General features: G+C 54.2%; 2 protein-coding genes across 2 annotated transcripts; both read left to right on the plus strand.

Moving 5' to 3' along the window:
• Positions 1–561: 561 nt before the first annotated feature.
• Positions 562–15,792, plus strand: LOC101021254 (sperm acrosome membrane-associated protein 6). The gene is given in 10 exon segments (XM_021931396.2): positions 562–701; positions 704–736; positions 5,571–5,648; positions 12,387–12,455; positions 13,316–13,339; positions 13,704–13,781; positions 13,914–14,023; positions 14,732–14,888; positions 14,984–15,194; positions 15,692–15,792. Coding segments are annotated over 10 exon segments (849 nt in total). The 5' UTR covers positions 562–646; the 3' UTR covers positions 15,726–15,792.
• LOC110741955 (sperm acrosome membrane-associated protein 6-like) lies at positions 2,682–5,219 on the plus strand. The gene has a single exon (XM_021931395.2). The coding sequence runs from the start codon at positions 4,677–4,679 to the stop codon at positions 4,962–4,964; it is 288 nt and encodes a 95-aa protein (XP_021787087.1). The 5' UTR covers positions 2,682–4,676; the 3' UTR covers positions 4,965–5,219.
• Positions 15,793–21,321: the final 5,529 nt, after the last annotated feature.

Genomic DNA, 21,321 nt, shown 5'->3' on the forward strand with positions numbered 1-21,321 from the left:
GGAGCAGAGAGGAGGAGGGAAAGAGGGCGAGAGAGAGAGAGAGAGAGAGAGAGAGAAAGAGAGAGAGGGAGGAGGGAGGGAGAGAGGGAGCGAGAGAGCGAGAGAGCACGCACAGAGCGAGGAGGAGGAGGCGCAGGAGAGAAGAGGGAGGGAGGCCAGCGAGGGACAGGACAGGGCGGAGAGGCGGAGGGGACCTAGGGAAGCCGGGGAGGAGCGAGACTGGCCGAGGGAGGAGGGCGGGCGAGGCGGGAGCGCCGGCCGCCGCCGCCTCCCGGCCTCTTTTGTCCCTTCCCTCCTCTGCGTCAGGCTCCCCTGGCCCGGCCTCCCCCTCCCGCTCCCTCCTCCGCCCCGCTCCTCCTCCCCGGGGCTGGATGGAATTTTTTCCCCTGGACCTGGGCCAGCTCCGGGGCAGGGGGGAAGCCAGGCCGGACTGGGCTGGGCGGTGGGGAGGGGCGGGGCGGGGGGCCCCCTGGGGAGGGGGCTGGTCCCACGGCCGCGCCGCCGGCGGGGTCTGGGGAGGGGGAGCCCCGGGCCGCAGAGCCGGGGAGGAGGCGCCGGCCAGAGGGAGTCGGGGAGAAGGGAAGGAGGATGGTGGGGACAGCGGGAGGAAGGGGAGAGGCCGCCGGGCGGCGAAGGCGGGGAGAGGATGGAGAGCGCTCGGCGGCGTTGGGGCCCGGCCTACGGGCCCGGGGCGGCGGAGAAGACCCTTCCCTGCGACGCGGGAGCCGCGGGAGCCGTGAGTCTGCGGAAAGGGAGGTTGGGGGGCTGGGGCCTGGACTCCTGGGTCCCTGAGGGAGGAGCACCCGGGGGCCTGGATTTCTGGGTTCTTGGAGGAGGAGTTGGGGGTGGGGGGGGGGGGTGGCTGGGAGCTCAGACTCCAGAATCCTTGAAGGAGGGGGCCTGGGACCTGAATTCCGGGGTCCAGAAGCTGGAGAAATCTGGGGACACCTCCTAGATTCAAGAGGGAGGACAGAGATGGGGGCTGGGGCTGGTAGGATCCTGGCTGGAGGAGACTAGGGGCGAGCTGCCCGAGCCCTCGGGGGAGGTGGAGGAAGACTGTCTGACTTTGGAGTGCCTGCGGCAGCGGAAGAGTTAACGTCTGGCCGGAGGGGAGGGGGAGGGGCAGGGATGGGGCTGCGGGGCTTTGAGGGGTCAAGGGTGAGCCGTGCCAGTGGGAGGGGGCCGAGGAGGAGGGGGAGGTTGTCTGGGCTGCCAGACAGGCCAGGGTCAGCGGCGGGGGCAGGGGATGTCTGGAGGAGGAGAGGCCCAGCATCCATGCTCCCTGGGGGACCCGGGATTCCAGTCCCAGCCCCCTCCTCCCTCAGACCTGGGAGTACACCACCCAGTCCCCCACCCATTCCCCCACCCATTCCAAAATCCGAGCCCCCAGCCCCCTTTTTTCCAGGATCCAGGAGTCTGAGCCCTAGTCTGTTCTCTCAGACCAGGGAATCCACACTCCAGCCCCTAACTCCTTCAAAACCCCAGAGTTCAGAACCTCAGCCCCTCTTCCCAAGGAGCGCGGCCCCCAACCCTCTGCTCCTCTAGAACCCAAGCGTCCAGGCGCTGGCATCTTTCTCCCTTTGAAGCCTGCAGTTCTGGGGATCCCCAGGCCCCTCCTCCCCCGGAACCCAGGAGTCCCCACCTCCTCTTTAGCCCCAGCTGGAGTCCAGCCCTCCAGGGGTTAAGGGGGCGGGGCCAGCTGGTTACCATGGTGCCAGACTGTTTGGGTCTGCTCTCTGACCCTTGGGGGCTCCCCAGGGTCCGCAGAGAGGGGGAGGGGGACCTAAGCCTGGGGGAAGTCCAGAGCCTACCCCTTCCCCAAAGCCGGCCTGTGGGCCCAGGGAGTTCGCGTTTCCACCAATGCCTTGTCCAGTGACCTTGAACAAGTCCTAACCCTTCTCTCTCCGCCTCAGTTTCCCCAAGGAAACACTGGTTGACGGGTTGGGGAGATGCTTAGGTCCCGGGAATCTTTGAGATTCTCGGCTTCCCCTCTCCCCTCACCCCCCTCCTCAGGCCCCAGGCAGCCCCGGGGCATGCTGGGAACCCAGGCCTGGGCTCCGGGCCAGGTTGGTGGGGGGGGCGGGGGCAGCCTCCTCCCTTCCCCTTCCTCCCCACCTTGGCCTGACTCTCGCCCCCGCCTGAGGGTCTGGGAGGTTGGGAAAGAGGGAAGGGGGAAGAGAGGTGGGACCATAGACCCGTCTCCGGGCCCCCCGCCTCCCCCTTTCCTTCTCCGCCCCTTTCCCGCCTCTCCTCCCCCTCCTCAGCAGGTCGCTACCCCAGCCCTGGGCCCCTTCTCAAACCACCCCCACCCCACCCCCAGCTCCAGACCTGGCTCGAGCTGCGAGGGGGAGGGAGAGAGAGAAGGAGAAAGAGAGAGAAGGGAGGGAGACCCAAAGAGAGAAGGGGGAGGGGAGGAAAGAGAGAGACCTAAGAGGGAGGGAAGGAGAGAGAGAGGGAGAGAAAGGGAGAGAGATAGAGACTGAGAGAGAGCAGGAAGGAGGGAGGTGAGGGATGGAGAGAGGGAAGGGGTGGAAGGAGAGGAAGTGAGGAAAGACATCTGAAAAAAGGGGGTGGAGAAGGGTGAGAGACGAGAGAGAGACAGAGACTGAGAGGGCCAGAGAGAATGAGAGAGACAAAGAGAGGGAAGGGAGAGAAGGGGAGGATGAAAGACAGAAGGTAGACGAAAAGAAGGAGAAAGGGGGAGAGAGGGAAGAAAACAGGAGCGGGGAGAGGAGAGAGGCGATGGGGAGAGAGAGAGAAGCCAGCGCAGAGCCAGGGAGGGATGTCCTGATGCAGGAGGAGGCTAGGAACCAGGGAAGGTGGAAAGAAAGAGGGAGAGAGAAAAAAAGGCAGGGCCAGAGAGACCTGGACTGCGAGGAAGGAACGGGAAGGTGCGGCTGGAGCAGGGGCAGCTAGAACCGGACAGTCCAGGAGGAGGGACTGGGCACGGGAGAGACCCCAGCTGGAGGGGCTCTGAGCCCAGGGGTGGGGAGGGTGGATGCTGGGTCCACCGCCCACCTCTCGCAGGCCGACTTTGGGAGCCTCTTCCCCTCTCTGAGGCTCAGCCCCCTCACCTGCCAAATGGGGATGCTAAAGGCACCTGGCTGTCTGGACTGGGAGGTGTCAGAGGACTGGTGCTCTGGGCCTGGTATGGGGTCAGCGCTGGGAGATTGTGGCTGTCATTATAAATGACCCAAAGAAGAGAGGAGAGAGGAAAGAAAGTACCCAGGGAGGCTTTGACGGTTGGCTAGCCCCTGGCCTCCTGGCCCTGGGCACGGAGTCTCTGCAGACTGACAGGAGGGTGGGTAGGAAGCAGGTGTGCCCAAAGGGCCAAATTCCAAGACAGATGAGGTTCTCTCCCAGCCGGCACCCAGGAAGCCAGGTTTTCTATCAGGCCATGCCTTCCCCAGGAGGCCTGCCTGGCCCAAGGGAGGAGAGACTGGGAGCGGGGACTCCTGGATCTCTGGGGAGAAGGGGGCTTTGGATCTGGACTCGTGAGTCTGAGGGAGGAAGGGGCTGAGTACTTGGATTCCAGAAACATTTGGGGAGAAAAGGGCCAGGGGCCTGGATTCCTGGATCTCTGGTGAGGACTCTGGTGAGGACTCTGGTCTCTGGTAAGGGCTTGGACTACTGGGTTCTTTAGGGAGGAGAGGGATGAGGGCCTTGACTCCAGGGTCCCTGATGAGGAAGGGGCTGAGGGCCTGGACTCCTGGGTTCCTTGGGGAGGAGGGGCCGGGGGCCCGGACTCCTGGGTCCTGGCACCCACCCGTAGAACCGACCTTGCGGGGCCTTCGCCGCACACAAGCTCGTGTCTGTGGGTCCGTGTCGGGGGCTCACCATCGCGGCTGGGGCCTCCCCGGCCCTCCCCCCCACTCCCTGGTCCTCCTGGTCCCTGTCTGTCTGTCTGTCGGGTCTGTCCGCCTGCCGCGCCCCCCGGGCTGAGGTAGGAGGTTGTATAGTTGAGGAGGACACCCAAGGAGATCACTATACGGCCTCCTAGCTTTCCCCAGGCTGCGCCCTGCACGGGACGGGGCCCGGCGGGGACCCCCAGCCCCACTCGGGGACCGTTAGCCCCACTGGGCTGCCCCAGGGACCCTGGGAGGAGGAGCCAGGCTCTTTTCTGTCCTTGTCACTGCATCCCCTCCTTCCCCTGAAATCTGTTTTCCTTCCCTGTCTGTCTCTCCGTCTCCGCTGTGTCTCTGTGACTTCTGCGTCTCTTTCACAGTGGATCCTCCGACTCCCTTTTATTCTGGCTTTCTAGGTCTCTGCCCCTCCCGATATCTCTCCGTGTCTCTGTTTCTGTCTTTTTTGGTCTTTCTGTCTCTGGTTCTCGGAATGTCTCTGTACCCATCTCTATCTCTGACCCCCACCCCAGGGCCTACCCGGGCCACCGCGTACCATATTGCCAGTCTCTGGGTCCCTGAGACCCTTTAACCTGTGAGGACATCCAGGGTCACAGGTGAGGTTCTTGGGAGCCTGGCGTCTGGCCCAACCACACACCTGGGGAATTGCTGGCCTGACCTCTGACCCCTGACTTCTCATACGCTTCCTCCAGAGCATGACATTTGACCCCCAACTGAAACCTGACCTCTGACCCTAGACCACTGGCCCTTCCCCCACCCTGTGGTGACTTCATAAAGGTTACTAGCTTCTCCCCTGGCCTTGAGACCCACACGATGGCCCTGCTGGCCCTGGCCAGTGCCGTCCTGTCTGCCCTGCTGGCCCTGGCTGTCTTCAGGGCGCCCGCCTGGGCCTGTCTCCTCTGCTTCACAACCTACTCTGAGCGCCTCCGCATCTGTCAGATGTTTGTTGGCATGCGGGGCCCCAAGCTCGAAGAGTGTGAGGAGGCCTTCACGGCCGCCTTCCGGGGTCTCTCTGACACCGAAATCAGTGAGGAGACCATCATCAGTGTCCTGGGGAAGGTGCAGAGGGAGGAACCAGAGAGGCCCAGAGGGTCAGGCTGAGGGACAGGCAGAGAGAAATAGTCAGAGGAGAAAGGCTCAAAGACCATGAGAATAACAGAGATTTAGGGACAGAGAGACACAGACAGGGGAAGACAGCAGGGCAGAGACTCAGAGAGGGGAGGATGGAGAGTCAGAGGGGAGGATGGAGACTCGGGAAAATGGAGAGTCAGAGAGGGGAAGATGGACACTCGGGAGGATGGAGAGTCACAGAGAGAGGGGAGGATGGATACTCAGAGAGGGGACTATGAAGAGATAGACAGGAGAGGATGGAGATTGGAGAGGGAACAGATACCCAGAGAGGGGAGGATAGAGACTCAGAGAAGGATGGAGACCCAGAAAGGGGAGGATAGAGATGAGGCAGAGACTAGGGAAGCAGGGTAGAGACTGGTCGGGGGCAGAGACTCAGGGAAGATGGAGACTCACAGAGCGGGGACGATAGAGACTTGGGAGGGACTCAGGAAGCATAGCGACTGTGGGGCAGAGAGTCAAGAGAGGGAAGGATACAGACTTGGGAGGGCAGAGACTCAGAGACAGAATGTTCCCATTAGGGACATGGTGGTGTGGGGAGCTGCCTCCCCCAGCCCCTGCCCCCTCCCTCACCGCCAGACTATGATGAGAGAAGCCACCTGCATGACGCCTTCACCCAGATGACCCATGCCCTGCAGGAGCTGGCTGCTGCCCAGGGTGAGTGTGTGCGGATGGGGAGATGGGAGATGTGGACTTGGAGCCCCCAAGAAATGGGTATGTGTGAGGGCCCGAGGTCTCAGGGACATTTAGGAGGCAGCTAGATACCCAGGTGCAGAGGAAGGAGGCCCCCAGAGTTGGGCAGTGATCTGGGAGGGGAAAGCTGGGAAGCCATTGAGCTCAGCTACTTGTCCAAGCAAAGGCTGAAGGTAGCTCTAAGAGCCAGGGGCTGAAGGTGGTGAGGGGGAAGGGACGCTGCAGAAATTGTCTAGAGCTGGAAGGCCAGATGGGGTCCGGTAGGCATAAGTTCTGCCATGGCTGCATGGCTCACAATCTTAACTGCCTATGAAGTTCTGGGTGGGTCACTGCCCCTCTCCTGGCCTCAACTTACCCATCTGTAGAGTGGGACAATCTTCTTGCCTCCTAGGATGGCCACGGAGCTCAGCGGCCGGGGAGGGCAGGGGGAAATTGGGGTGCCTGATGAGCCTGACCTTGGGGAAGGCATCTTCCTCTAGGATAGAACACACACACACACACTCGCGCACACACACACACACTCACACACACACAGATTTCTTATAAAATGATTCCACATTTTGAGACATGAGGCAATTAGAGGGCAGGAAAACAGGAACAGCAGAGTGGATCGCTCAGGTGACAGCAGTGAGGAGAGACGAGGTGTGACTGTCCTGGTGAGACAGGCACACGTGACAGCCTTGAGGTGTGTGGCTGTGCAAAGAGACCTCAGGACTGGGGGCCACACGTGGTCGATGGGCAGTAATCATGCCAGGTCACCATGGCCATGATCCCCACAGCGTGCCAGACCCTGGAACTGTGGAGGCTCAGAGTTGCAGGAGTTACAGAGCCCTGCGCTGTAGAATAAACCGGCTTCCTCTTAGATCCAGGAGCTCAGGGCTTATTCCCACACCCACAGTCGCTCCTTTTGCTTCCTGCTTTGCCCTCCAAGCGCCTTGTCAAAGATGCCGTAAGAGGGAAGATTCCCATCCACCCAGGGGGCATCCAGGGCCAGCCTGGAGAAGGTCTCAGCAGTGGCTCCCCCACCTCCACCCTAAAGGGAGATCTGAGGCCCTAAAGCTCTCCATCTGGGGTGTGCAGGATTCCAGGAAATGTGCTTTCTCCCTACTTAGCCTGCCTAGTCACAGAAGCTTTTAAAAAGATCAGGAACCTTTGGATCTGGGAGTGGAAGCCTTCTGTGGGGCCGCATGTGGGACAAACTTGGAGGGGAGAGAGAAGAGGCTGGGTGAGGGTCCAGGCCAGAGCGGAGGCCTGAGTGGGGACTGGGGCTGTGAAGGTGGAGAAGGCGGCCCAGGGCCAGAGTTAGGTCTGCTGGGCTGTTTGGGGAAGCCTAAAGAACAGCGTCTGAGACAGGCCCTGCTCCGTGCCTGTAGGGCAGTGGGTCATCACTGAAGTAAGGAGCCTGAGAGAAAGAGCCGGGGGCAGAGGATGAGCTGGGTTAGAATGTAGTGACTTCGAGGAGTCTCAGGGACGTTTAGGAGGCAGCTAGATACCCAGGTGCAGAGTTCAGCAGAAAAAGTCAGAGTTTTGAGTCTCTTTCTTCAGGGCACTGGGGAGCTGCAGCAGGAGTGTGAACAGCGGAGAAGTAGGGGCAGCTCTGGGTGTAGAAAGAACCCTTTGGGGTCGTGTGGAAGATGGCCCAGAGGGAGAGTCTGGAGGCCGGGAGAAGCTGGTGCAATACGTTCAATGATATTTACTGAATGTGCCGGGAACAACCCTGGGAACACAGCTGTGAACAGAGCTGCAAACCACCCGTCCTTGGGTTGCTTATATTGGGGCGGAGTCTGGGGAGACAGACAACAAACATAATAAAATATCTTAGTATCTTAGTATGTCAGTTGGTGATCCCTGCTGTGGAGGAAAACAGAGAAGGGGAAGAGAAAGGGGGGATAGTTTTCTTTTTTTTAATTTAATTTAATTACTTATTTATTTATTTGAGACAAGAGTCTCACTCTGTCGCCCAGGCTGGACTGCAGTGGTGCGATCTCGGCTCACTGCAAGCTCCGCCTTCCGGGTTCACGCCATTCTCCTGCCTCAGCCTCCCAAGTAGCTATCCTCATAAACAGGTGGTCCTCAAGGCCCAGCATACATCAGAATCCCCTGGGAGCTTATTTAAAATGCAGATTTCTGGACCCCACCGCCTCTGACCAGCAGGTCCAAGGTGGGGCCCAGAAATGGACATTTCTGTCAAGATCCCAGGCAATGCTGATGATGCGGCTCCGGGAACACTCTGAGAATTGCTGTTGTAGGCCCTTGGAATGACTTTTGTTTTTTGCTCTTGAAATGGGGGAGCTATTGGAGGACTTTACACAGAGAGACAGGATCTGACCTGGGATTTAACAAGATCTCTCTGGCAGCTATGTGGGTGCTGGACAAAGGCAGGAATTCCGAATTCCAGTGAGAAGCCTGCCCGTGGTGGCTTGGACCAGTCACAGTGGTCCGGGGGGCCCAGATGAGGTCTGAGCAGAGGGGGGTGGGCATAAGGATTTGACCGTGTGCCAGGCCTGCCCATGCATGTTAGAGGCTGTGTTTGCCATACACAGAGTCATTCATATTAAGTATCTTCCTAAAGGATATCCTCTACCGGCCCTGTGAGGCTGGGTTTTATAGTCCTGCTTATCAGATGGGAACGCTGGGGCTCTTCTGGACAAGAACAGTAGACCTGGGATATATTTGGAGATAGACTGGACCAGATGTAGGTGGGTGAGGGCAATGGGAAGAATCAAGGATGACTTTTGCGTCTCCAGAGGGAGGAGCAGGGAGATGGAGGAGCTGACGTAGGCTGACTGCCTCTCGGTGATCCCAGGTGATCTTATTTGTATATATGTATACATAAACCATGGAGTGGATGACCTGGTACAGACTGGATGCAGTATTAGGTGTGGAGATGATGCATGCAGCGATTAGGTATGGAGGCTCTGTAGCCTGACCACCAGGGTCAAACGTAGCCATGTGACTTTGGACCACTTCTGTAATCTCCCCACGCCTCCGTTTCCCCATCTCAAACTTGGAGATGGCAATCCTAAGTTTGCCAGCCTTCTCTAACACTCACTATGTGCCAGGAGCCATTCTACATGCTTAGCGATACAATCTCATACAATCCTTAAACGATGCCCTGAAAGAGTGGGGATGAGGAAGCTTTCATGGTTGTATGGCATCTCATCCTCCCCGAACCCTGTGATACAGACAGTGCTGTCATCCCCATTTGATGAATGAGGAGACTGAGGATCAGGAAGGCGAAGTCACTTGGCCAAGGTCACATGGGGAGGAGGGCTTGTGATTGATACTCAGATCCGAGACAGGTGTGCTCAAGATGGAAGCGCCAGGACTCAGACCCCAGATGATCTGAACCAGGGTCAGAGCTCCTGACGATATGCAACTCCTCTGGGGGAGACTTTACAACACCCACCCATGCCTCTTTGTGGCCTGCTTGCTATAACCCAGGCCGTTTGGAACATTTCACTCCATTCATATTCCCCTGGTGGGTTATAAGCCCAACCCACCACCATGACTTACTTGGTATATCCCACATTCACCCTGCCCATGAGTCCTTTGATTTGGCCCATAGAAATTCTTTGGATGACTCCTGCAACATCCTGGCATCTCATTTGTGCACCCCAGTCTGACCACATGCTCCTGATCATCCTGCCATATTGAGACCACACTCCTGCTCTGTGGCCAAGGAGAGACCACTAGGTCCTCATCTGAAACTCACTTCTCGGCATCAGTGCTTCCTCCCTCCAAGTGTATATCCAATGATCGTCGTTTCAGCCACTCTCTTGCCAATATCCTCAGTTCCCTCCCTTTTTGTATGGCTTTAATCACAGAGGACGCTTTCCCCTGTCCTTGCAATGGGTTAAGCCCATAGGAAGTTTATCTGTCCTATATAAAGTAAGTCTTGAGGTAGGCACTTAAGGGTAGTATGGCACCTCCATTTCTTGGGGATCCAAGCTCCTTGAAGGCTTAATATCCCAGGGAATAGCCCTTGTCCTCATGGTCCTGTGTGGCTGCTAGAGCTCCAACCATCGAAACAAATTTTCAGGCAGCAGGATGGATGAGGGGAACAATAAGATGGCACCACCTTCTCTCTGTTTTTTAGAGACAGAGTCTTGCTGTATTGCCCAGGCTGGAGTACAGTGGTGCAATCATAGCTCACTACAGCCTCGAACTCCTGGGTTCAACCATCCACCCACTTCAGCTTCCTGAGTAGCTAAGACTACAGACACATGCCATCACACTTGGCTAATCTATAAAAATTTGTTTAGAGATGGTGTCTTGATATGTTGCCCAGGCTTATCTTGAACTCTTGGCCTCAAGTGATCCTGTCACCTCAGCCTCCAGAGTAGCTGGGATTCCAGGTGCGGTACTACCTCCCTTTTAAGGCCACCTCCTGTGACTCACATAACACATCCATTTATATCCTATGGCTATAGCTTGGTCACATGACCACAACTGCAAGGCAGGCTGGGAGATGAAGCCTTTTATCTGTGTTCTGTGGATATCGATATACAGATATTTGGAGGCAATGAACAATTCCTGGGTATTGCTTTGCTAGGACCACTGTAACAAAGTACCGTAGACTGGGTGACTCGAACAACAGAAGTTTCTGCCTTCCGGAAGTCTGAGATCAAGGTTTTGGTGTCAGCAGGGTTGGTTTCTTCTAAGGCCTCTCTCTTTGGCTTGTAGATGCTTTCTTCATATGTCCCTGTGTGCATCTCTGTGTCCTAATTTCCTCTTCTCATAAGGATACCAATCATACAGCATTACGGCCCACCCTAATGACCTCATTTTAACTTAATCACCTCGTTAAGAACCAAGTACAGTCACATTCTGAGGTACTGAGAGTTAGGACTTCAACATACAAATTTGCTTGGGGGGGGGGCACAATTTAGCCTATAAATCATTTCTGATTTCCACAAACCACCACGAGATCAAGTCAGCTGTCTACTTTTTCTTATTCCACTGGAACAAGCCACAAACCCATACAGTTTGGATTTGGAGACCACTGCAGTGGTCAAAACACAAAGCCAGGCATGGTGGCCCATACCTGTAATCCCAGCACTTTGGGAGGCTGAGGTGGGCAGATCACTTGAGGTCAGGAGTTTGAGACCAGCCTGGCCAACGTGCTGAAACTCCATCTGTACTAAAAATACAAAAATTAGTTGGGCATGGTGGTGGGTGCCTGTAATCCTAGCTACTGGGGAGGCTGAGGCAGGAGAATCGCTTGAACCTGGGAGGTGGAAGTTGCAGTGAGCCAAGATCACGCCACAGTACCCCAGCCTGGGCAAAGAGCGAAACTCTATCTCAAAACAAAAACACCTAGAAAGACAAGGAAGATAAAAGAGTAAAAGATGGGTAAATACAGAAGTGAATAGAGGATGGGGACCATGGAAGTGGCCAGTGTGTGCCCCATTTCAAGGGAATGGCTGCTACTCATCTCCAGGTATTCGCTGCCTTATGGAAATACGATCTTTGTGTTACCGCTCTTCGAACTTTGTAAAAAGATGCCAAATGTTTTATGTGACATTCCAAATTTTATATGTTGGCAACTGGTTCATTTTCTTTTAAACACTTTCCAGGCCAAATATAACACATCCCAGGGATGGATTTGGGCCATAGGCCACCAGTTGGGGTCTCTAGTTTGAGTTGGATCCTGGAATTCATTGTACAAATACTAACTGAGCACTTTTAAGACTCAGGGTCCTCTCCAGGATTCAGAGGACACAGCGCTACAGAAGAACATGTTTATTTACTTACGAGACAGACATACGTGATCATCGTCTATATATAAATATATGTAATTGCAGATGGATGAGAGCTAGGAATGAAATGATTGCAATGAGAGACAAAAACAGGGAACTTGGTTAGATCTGTGGTGATGGAAGGATGATTAGGAGAAGGAAAAATGTGTTAAAAACTGAAGCCAGCATGTGCAAAGGCCCTGAGGTGCTAGAGAATGTGGTTGTTTTCATATGAAAGGAAATGAGGCCGGGCATGGTGGATCATGCCTGTAACCCCAACACTTTGGGAGGCTGAGGTGGGTGGATCACTTGAGGTCAGGAGTTCGAGACCAGCCTGTCCAACATGGTGAAACTCCATCTCTACTAAAAACACAAGTATTAGCCAGGCGTGGTGGCGCATTCCTGCAGTCCCTGCTCCTCGGGAGGCTAGGGCAGGAGAATCATTTGAACTCAGGAGGTGGAGGTTGCAGTGAGCCGAGATCACGCCACTGCACTCCAGCCTGGGTGACAGTGAGACATTGTCTCAAAAAAATAAAATAAAGGAAATGAAAGGTGGGCAGTAGGGATGGGACAGGGAGGGAGGGGGAACTAGGCCAAACCACGTAAGACCTAATAGGCCTTGCGGAGGAATTTTATCTTTATCCTCCCCTTCTCCCCGCAACAAGCCACACGCAGGTGTCCAGGAGGGCTTCCATCCTGGAGAGATTCAGGAGGCAGAAGAAAGGAGACTTAGGGACTTGTTAGCCTTCAAGTACACAAGGCGAGAGATAAGAAGAGGAGCAGAGGATATGGTAATAAGAGAGGGGTGAAGAGGGGCCGGGGAAGGGCAGATACCTGACAGCACGTCCTGTGAGCTAGGGCTGGCATAGCCCTAGCCAGGCTAGATCAGAATGCAGGACCAAGGACCAAGCCCTAGGGGAAGGGCTTTACTACACAGGCCGTCCTCCCCTCCACTCTCCAGGATCCTTTGAGGTTGCCTTCCCTGATGCTGCAGAGAAAATGAAGAAGGTCATTACACAGCTTAAAGAAGGTAAAATACGCTCCATCTCTCCTCTCCCAGACCCAATTAGAAAACCCCACTTTTGGCCGGGCACGTTGGCTCACGCCTGTAATCCCAGCACTTTGGGAGGCTGAGGCGGGCAGATCACTTGAGGTCAGGAGTTCAAAACCAGTCTGACCAACATGGTGATACCCGTATCTACCAAAGATATAAAAATTAGCTGGGCATGGTAGCGCATGCCTGTAATCTCATCTACTCAGGAGGCTGAGGCAGGAAAATCGCTTGAACCCTGGAGGCGGGGTTGCAGTGACTGGAGATTGTGCCACTGCACGCCAGCCTGGGTGACAGAGCAAGACTCCATCTCAAAACAAAACCCACTCCTGAGACCCCCATCTATTCCCCTTCAATCCCCTGGTTCCATCTCTTGAGCCTCAGACCTTGAGGAGGGGCTCTTACCCTGCATGGACCATTTTTGATCCAGCCCCGCCCCTTCGATGAAGTTTCCCCTCCAACTGAGCCCCTTTCTGGGACTACTTCTATCCTGGCCACGCCTCTTTTAGTGAGCCACCACCTTAGCCCCGGTCTCCTGCAAGGATCGCCCAGGATCTAGCCCCGCCTCCTCGGTGGAATACACCTGGACTGCCCATCCCCCTCAGGGCCTACAGCAAACCAGTGTGGCTCCCCCGAAACCCCAAGTAGAAGGCTGGCAGCAGGCCTGGGCCTGACCTTGTAATGGAATGCTCAGGCTTGGCCCCGCCCCCAGGTTGTGACGAAAGCTTGGCCCTACCTCCTGGGAGCAATGCGTCCGGCCTTGTAACATCCGTTAGGGGAGCATCAGGCAGGGTTCTTCCCACGACTTTAAGGTAGTGATGTTTCCTCTTCCTCCACAGCCCAGGCCTGCATCCCTCCCTGCGGTAAGGACTTCATCTAAAACTTGGAATTGCGGGGTAAGGGAGGCGGTCGGAGCCGAAACCTACGACATCAAGTGGGGGAAATAGGGTGGGCTTCAAATCCTTAGGAGGCCAATAAGGGCTGGAGAAAAGGAAGTAAACCAGGTATTGCTCTAAATCCTCAGAAGGTGGGTGTGAGAGCCGAAGCAAACCAATAGGAACTCTAGAGGGCGGAGAGGCGTGAAAGTCGGCCAAGGACAGCAGGGAGGGCGAGGTCACGATGCCACCTGGCCTATGGACCCTGGGAAGCTACACGGATCTCAAATGGGCCAAGGGCCCCGGGCTTGGGCGGGCAGGTGGCGCCTGACGCAGCGTTCCCGCCCCACAGGTCTCCAGGAGTTCGCCCGGCGTTTCCTCTGCAGCGGGTGCTACTCCAGGGTCTGCGACCTCCCGCTGGACTGCCCAGGTGAAGGGGCGGGACCTCGGGGTGCAGGAGACTAACTTGAGAAACAGGACCAGAGCACCGAGGGGCATGAGCTGGCTGGTGGCGAGCCAGACGTGGGCGGGGCCCAGCGAGTGAACCCAGCTCCGTCTTCAGTTCAGGATGTGACAGTGATTCGGGGCGACCAGGCTATGTTTTCTTGCATCGTGAACTTCCAGCTGCCAAAGGAGGAGATCACCTATTCCTGGAAGTTCGCAGGAGGAGGTGTGAGTCGGGGCGGGGCAGGCGCGAAGCGTTTAGACGGGGAGTTAGGCTTCACTAGAGGTTGGGGAGACAGCTTGCGGGGACTGGACTCCGCGAAGCTCCGTCTAGACACAGGCATCAGCAAGAGGAGGGTCCCGGGATTTAGGGGAGAGCTCGAAGATCAGAATGCAGGACCAAGGACCTGGGGCGGTGGCTTACAACTGTAATCCCAGCGCTTTTGGAGACCAAAGCGGGAGTATGGCTTGAGACCAGGAGTTCGAGACTGGCCTGTGCAACATACTAAGACCCCACCTCTACCAAAAAATTTTAAAAACAGCCGGGCGTGGTGGTGCACGCCTATAGTCCCAGACACTGGGGAGGCTGAGCGGGATGATTGTTTAAGTCCAAGAGTTCGAGGCTGCAGTGAGCTATGATCACGCCACTGCACTGCAGCCTGGGCGCCAAAACGAGACCTTGTCTGGAAAAGAAAAAAGAATAAACACCACATACATAAATAAAAGCAGGTTCTAGGGGTAGGTTATGCGTAAGGGTTTAAGGAGTGAGGGGAAGGGGTGCGTTTACGGCAGAGGAGCAAGTAGAAGGCTCGGAGGCGGGCTGCTGAAGGCTCAGGGCCGGGACTCCAGGAGGCGTGGTCTAGCTCGGGGGGCGGGGCTTGTAGGTTACTCAGTGGCAAGCCGGAGTTGAGGAGTTTAAGCCCGCGCGTCTCGCAGCTGCGGACTCAGGACTTGTCCTATTTCCGAGATATGCCGCGGGCCGAAGGATACCTGGCGCGGATCCGTCCGGCGCAGCTTACGCACCGCGGCACGTTCTCCTGCGTGATCAAGCAAGACCAGCGCCCCCTGGCCCGGCTCTACTTCTTTCTTAACGGTGGGGCGGGGCGCGGCGGCGCGAGCGAGCGGGGCGGGGAGAGGGCGGGGCGAGGGGGTGGGGCTCGTGCCTGACTGACGTGCGCGCCCCTGCAGTGACGGGTCCGCCCCCGCGGGCGGAGACAGAGTTGCAGGCCTCGTTCCGGGAAGTGCTGCGCTGGGCGCCGCGGGACGCCGAGCTGATCGAGCCCTGGAGGCCCAGCCTGGGCGAGCTGCTGGTCAGGCCCGAGGCTCTGACGCCCAGCAACCTGTTCCTGCTTGCAGCCCTCGGGGCCCTCGCATCAGCGAGTGCGACCGTGTTGGCGTGGTGAGTCCTCGGTACCCCGGCGCCCCAGCATCTAGCTCCCAGCTCTCTCAGATCCCACCGAGAAGTCTGGGTTCCCACCAACCTCCAGCCCAGGAGGTCGGGCTCTCAGTCCCTTCCCTCTCAGACCCACGAGTCCAGGTCCCAGCCCCTCCTTACTCAGCCCAGGAATCCAAGTCCCCAGCTCGCTCCTCCCTTAGATCTAAGAATCCAGGTCCCCAGCCCTTCCTCCCTCAGACCCAGGAGTCCAGGCCTCCACACCTCTCCTCACTCAGACCCAGGAGTCCAGGGCCTTAGCCCCTACTCCCTCAGATCCAAGAGTCCAGGCACCCAGGTTCCTCCTTCCTGAGACCCAGAAGCCCAGGCCCCAGCCCCTCCTCCCTCAGACCCAGGAGTCCAGGCCCTTGTCCACCTTTTCGACCCTGGTGGCCAGGCCTCCAGGACTTAAGTTTCTAGTCCCCAACCCCTCCTGTAACACACATACCTCTTTGTTTCCCCAGGATATTCTTTCGATGGTACTGCAGTGGCAACTAACAGAGGTATCTCTTTCCTCCTTCCCTATCCTATTTCCATTGTGAAAATAAAGAATATATTTCAACTCTGGATTGTTTCATTTCTGAAGGTGGTCACTACTAAGTCAGGTTGGAGGTGCAGCAAGCCCACACATGCCCAGATGAATATGGCCCGCATAATGACAGTTAGGCATAGCTACCGCAGTGCAAGTTAGGTGGGAACCCAGATACCCCCTCAGGTTACTGGCTGTCTCCTTGACATTTCCACCTGCAGAAGGCACCCTCAAATAGAGTCCTCCATTTTGCCTTCAGAGGCTGTTCCTCCCCAAGGCTTTCCTCCTACCAGAAAGAGCAACACCATCCACCTAGCAGTTCAAACCAGAAACCTTGGAATCTGACTCCTCCTCCACTTCCAATTCATTTTCATTTCCAACTCTCAGACTTTTCAACTCCTAAATATCTCGTGAAGCTGCCTTCTCTGTGGTCCCAGTCACCCCCACCTCATGTCTGGATCAGTGGAGCAGCCCCCCGCCTCTTCTTGGCCTCTCCACTCTAGCCCATTCTCTGCATACCAGCAGGACTTGTTTTGTTTTGATTTATTGTATTTTATTTTATTTTATTTGGAGACAGCATCTCACTCCAAGGCCCAGGCTGGAGTGCAGTGGTGTGATGTCAGCTGACTGCAAACTCCGCCTCCCAGGTTCAAGCAATTTTCCTGCCTCAGCCTCCCAAGTGGCTGGGATTATAGGCATGTACCACCACACCCGTCTAATTTTTGTATTTTTAGTAGAGACAGGGTTGTACCTTGTGGCCAGACTATTCTCAAACTCCTGACCTCAAGTGATCCACCCGCCTCGGCCTCCCAAAGTGCTGGGATTACAGGCGTGAGCCACCGCACCCAGCCGTTAACTCATTTTTTAATTTGGTTTTGCCTTTCCTACCTGAAAGGGAAGCTCCTTCTGAGCATGTACTCATTCTTGTTCACTGGTCTATTTCCCTTTATTAATTTGTTCATTCAGCAAATATTTATTGAGTGTTTACTATTTTGTCATGTATTTTCAAGGCACTGTAGAGATCCCAATGAAGAAACAAGAGACAAAAAGTTTGTATGGTACTCACATGAAACTTAGATTCCAGTGGACAGTAAAAGAAAACTGTTTCTCTCTCTCTCTTTTTTTTTTTTGTTTGAGATGGAGTCCTGATCTGCCGCCCAGGCTGGAGTGCAGTGCCACAATCTTGGCTCACTCTAGCCTTCATCCCCTGGGTTCAAGCAATTCTCATGCCTCAGCCTCCCAAATAGCTGGGACTACAAAGGCGTATGCCAACATGCCCAGCTAATTTTTGTATTTTTAGTAGAGACAGGGTTTCGCCATGTTGCCCAGGCTGGTCTCAAACTCCTGACCTCAAGTGATTGCCTGTCTCAGCCTCCCAGAGTGCTGAGATTATAGGCGTGAGCCACCGCTCCTGGCCAGAAAACTGTTTGTCTACTCCCAACATTTCTGACACTAAATGTGTGGGATTCTACCTCCTGCCCCCATACCAACCGGTTCTCCAACTCTCCCAGATACCAGTTGAGTGTCCTATAATTCATTCAATTCTAAAATAAACAACCCAGGGTTAGCGTCACACTACACAAGCTTTAAGAGCTCAGGCCCACAAGACTGACCCCACTTCAGACACCAGTCGCAAGTCCGGGGCTCCTTCAACCTGCAGCCCCCCAGCTCAGTAATTCGCTGGAATAGCTCGAATAACTCGGGGAAACATACTGGTTTATTATAAAGCAGAGTATGAAGGAAATAGGTTAATAGCCAGATGAAGAGGTAGATAGGGATAGGGTGAGGTCCAGAAGGGTCCCAAGTGCAGAAGTTTCTGTCTCCATGGGAGTTGGGATGCAGCAGCCTCTCAGTGCATAGATGCATTCACCAGCCTGGAAGCTCTGCAAACCCCATATTTTAGGGATTGTTCTGGAGGCTACGTCATGTAGTCGTGATCACTTATTAACTCAGTCTCCATCCCTTTTTCCCTCCCCAAGGACTGGAGGGGGCGGGTGAGGCCGAAAGCACTTAAGCTCCCGATCATGGCCTAGTCTCGCTGGTGACCAGTACCCATCCAGGAGATCACCAAGAGTCACTTGAGCAGAACAAACGATGCTGCTATCACCCAGGAAATTCAAGAGATTAGGAGCTCTATGTAAGACGCTTCTGTTGCCTACATCACTCCAGAAATTACGAGGGTTTAAGACTGTCAGAAACCAGGGACAGACACCAACTATGTATTTCTTATGTCACAGACAATAAATAAGAAAACAAAATACAAAGTTATATGGTAACGTGTGATGGAGAAGATAAGCAGAGAAACGGAATATGGGGCCGGGGGAAGTAGCAGTAGGATCTTTGGAGAAGCCCTCACTGAGAAAGTGACATTTGAATAAAAACTGAAAGGGGATGACTGTATGAGTCATTATGTATATTTGTGTGAAGAGTGTTCGGGTGGCCAGGCGAGGTGACTCATGCCTGTAATCCCAACATTTTGGAAGGCTGAGGCAGGTGGATCACCTGAGGTCAGGAGTTCGAGACCAGTCTGGCCAACATGGTGAAACCCTGTCTCTACTAAAAATACAAAAATTAGCCTGGCGTGCTAGCACATGCCTGTAATCCCAGCTACTCAGGAGGCTGAAGCATGAGAATCGCTTGAATCCGGGCGGCGGAAGTTACAGTGAGCCCTGAGGCAGGAGTGCCAGGCAGGTGGGAAGACAGCCGGGAGGACATCCAGGAGGCCAATGTAGCTGGAGCAGTGCCTTAGGAAGTGAATACACAGTGAAGTCAGAGACCATGGGGACCAGATGGTGCCACTGGCTGCTGTGAAGTCTAGACTTACCTCTGTAAGAGATGAGGGTCAGCTGAGTGTGGTGGCTTACGCCTGTAATCCCAGCACTTGGGGGACTGAGGCTTGAGCTTGAGAGGTCAAGGCGCAGTGAGCCATGACTACATCACTGCAGTCCAAACTGGGCTACAAACTGAGACCCTGACTCAGAAGGAAAAAAAAAGGGCAAGGTGCAGTGGCTCGCGCCTGTAATCCCAGCACTTTGGAAGGCTGAGGCAGGCGGGTCACTTGAGGGCAGGAGTTCGAGACCAGCCTGGCCAATGTGGTGAAACCCTGTCTCTCCTAAAAATAAAAAATTAGCCAAGGGTGGTAGCAGGTGCCTGTAATCCCAGCTACTTGGGAGGCTGAGGCAGGAGAATCGCTTGAACTCGGGAGGCAGAGGTTGCAGTCAGCCGAGATCGCGCCATTGCACTCCAGCCTGGGCAAAAAGAGTGAAACTCCCACCTCAAAAAAAAAAAAGAGATGACGTGAGCCATGACTGCACCACTGCAGTCCAACCTGGGCTACAGAGCAAGACCCTGTCACAAAAAAAGAAAAAAGAAAGAAAAAAAGATGAGAGTCACGGGTGGCTTTTGAGCCAAGCAAAGGCAGGTCATGATTTGATTTCCATGGCTACTATGTGTTACTGGCGCATAACACATAGAACTGGGGCAAGGTGGAAGCTGGCATCGCTGAGAGGTGCTGCAGTAATCCAGGGACGAGATGCGGCCCCGGCAAACAAGGTGGTGAGGAGCAGTGGCTCTAGATATATCTTGAAGGTAGAACCAGTGGGATTTGCTGATGGTTCAGAATGTTGGATGAGAGAGGCCAAGAATAACCACGGTGGCACTGTCCAGTAGAACCCTGTGCCATGCTGGAAATATTCTAGATCTACACTGTCCAGTAGCACAGCACCAACCACATGTGGCCGTGAAGCACGTGAAGGTGACCTGTGCAACTAAGGAACTGAACTCATAATCTTAGGTAGCTCTTCAGGCAAGAAAGGGTGTCAAAAAAAAAAAAAAGAAGAAAAGAAAAAAATCAACTCTGGTAGCTTTAATTACGTTAACGTTACATAGTTCCTGCCCTTTGACAACAGAATCGTAGAGGCCTGTGTGAGTATTCTTACCTGTGGATCACTCTGAACTCTTGTTTATTTGACTAAGAGCTCCTTGAAGGCAAGCTTCTTAATTGTTTCTATACTTGCAAACTAGGCAGAGTGTGTGGCATTCAATAGGTACTTGGTGAATGTTTTGGTGACTGATGAATCAAGGAATGCATGAATGGGAAAAAATTGTTTAGACTTCCATGTGGTAGTGGCTAGTGATGGACAGTTACAGCTCTAGCAGTTTTTGGCCTGAGCAGCTGGGAGGATGAAGTTCTGTTTACTGAGATAGAGAGACTGTTGGAGGAGCAGGTTTCGTGGGGATTAGCAGGGAGGAAGGGGAGAAGATATTAGGAGTCTGGATTGAGATGCCTATTAGGCATCCAAGTGGAAGTGTCTTGGAGGCAGTCGGATATACAAGCCTGGAATTTAAGGGAGAGGTCTAGCATGAAGGTCTGTTTGGGAGAGTCCCATCTCCATGCAAGAAGCATGAATGAAGTATTCAGAGCCATTAACACTGGAGGCACAAGGGAAGTGGGTATAGATGGATAAGAGACGAGGATGAGAGGATCCAGGAAAGAAAACAAGGTGGAGGAAAGCAAGGTAACTGTGGCTTTCTGAAAGCCAAGTAGCTGTGCACGGTGGCTCACGCCTGTAATCCCAGCACTTTTGGGAAGCTGAGGTGGGTGGATCACTTGAGGTCACAAGTTTGAGACCAGCCTGGCCAACATGGTGAAACCTGTCTCTACTAAAAATACAAAAATCAGCTGTATGTGGTGGCACATGCCTGTAGTACCAGCTACTTGGGAGGCTAAGGTAGGAGAATTGCTTGAACCTGGGAGGTAGAGGTTGCAGTGAGCTGAGTTCGCGCCACTGCACTCCAGCCTGGGCGACAGAGCAAGACTCCATCTCAAAAAAGAAAAAAAGGAAGTCAAGTAAACAGTTTCAAGAAGGAGTGATCAACTGTGTCAGACACAGCCAAATCATGACATAGGGCTGAGAATTGGCTATTGGTTTTAGCGACGTGGATATCATTGATGAACTTGACAAAAGCAGTTTCTATGGAGAACTAGAGGAAAGCATGACCATCTGATTGGCGTGGGTTTAAGAGTTAATGGAAATCAACATCATTAGTCATTAGGGCGGTGCAAGTCAAAGCCACAATGAAATGCTACTTCACACCTGCGAGGAAGGCTGTAATAAAAAAAGTCGGGTAATACAAAATGTAGCAAGGGCGTAGAGAAATTAGAACCCTCATACATTGTTGGTGGGAATGTAAATGGTACAGTCCCTGTGCAAAACAGTCTGGCAGTTCCTCAAAAAAATTAAACATAGAATTAACATAAGACCCAGCAATTCCATTTCTAAGTATACACCCAAGAAAATTAAAAAGCTGTGTCCACACCAAAACTTGCACACGAATGTTCATAGTAGCATCATTCATACAGCCAAGAGGTGGAGACATCCCAAATATCCATCAACTGATAAATGCATAAACACAATGCAATATAGCCATACTGCAGAATATTATTTGGCCATAAAAAAGGAATGAATCAGTGATAAATGCAACAACATGGATGAACCTTGATATGCTAAATGAAAGAAGTCACAAAAAAAGCACATACGGCAGGATTCCATTTATATGAAATAG

This window comes from Papio anubis, chromosome 20, assembly GCF_008728515.1.
Source record: "Papio anubis isolate 15944 chromosome 20, Panubis1.0, whole genome shotgun sequence".
NCBI lineage: Eukaryota > Metazoa > Chordata > Mammalia > Primates > Cercopithecidae > Papio > Papio anubis.

Coding starts and splice junctions, on each gene's coding strand:
- LOC110741955 (XM_021931395.2), top strand. CDS start 4,677: ATGGCCCTGCTGGCCCTGGCCAGTGCCGTCCTGTCTGCCCTGCTGGCC.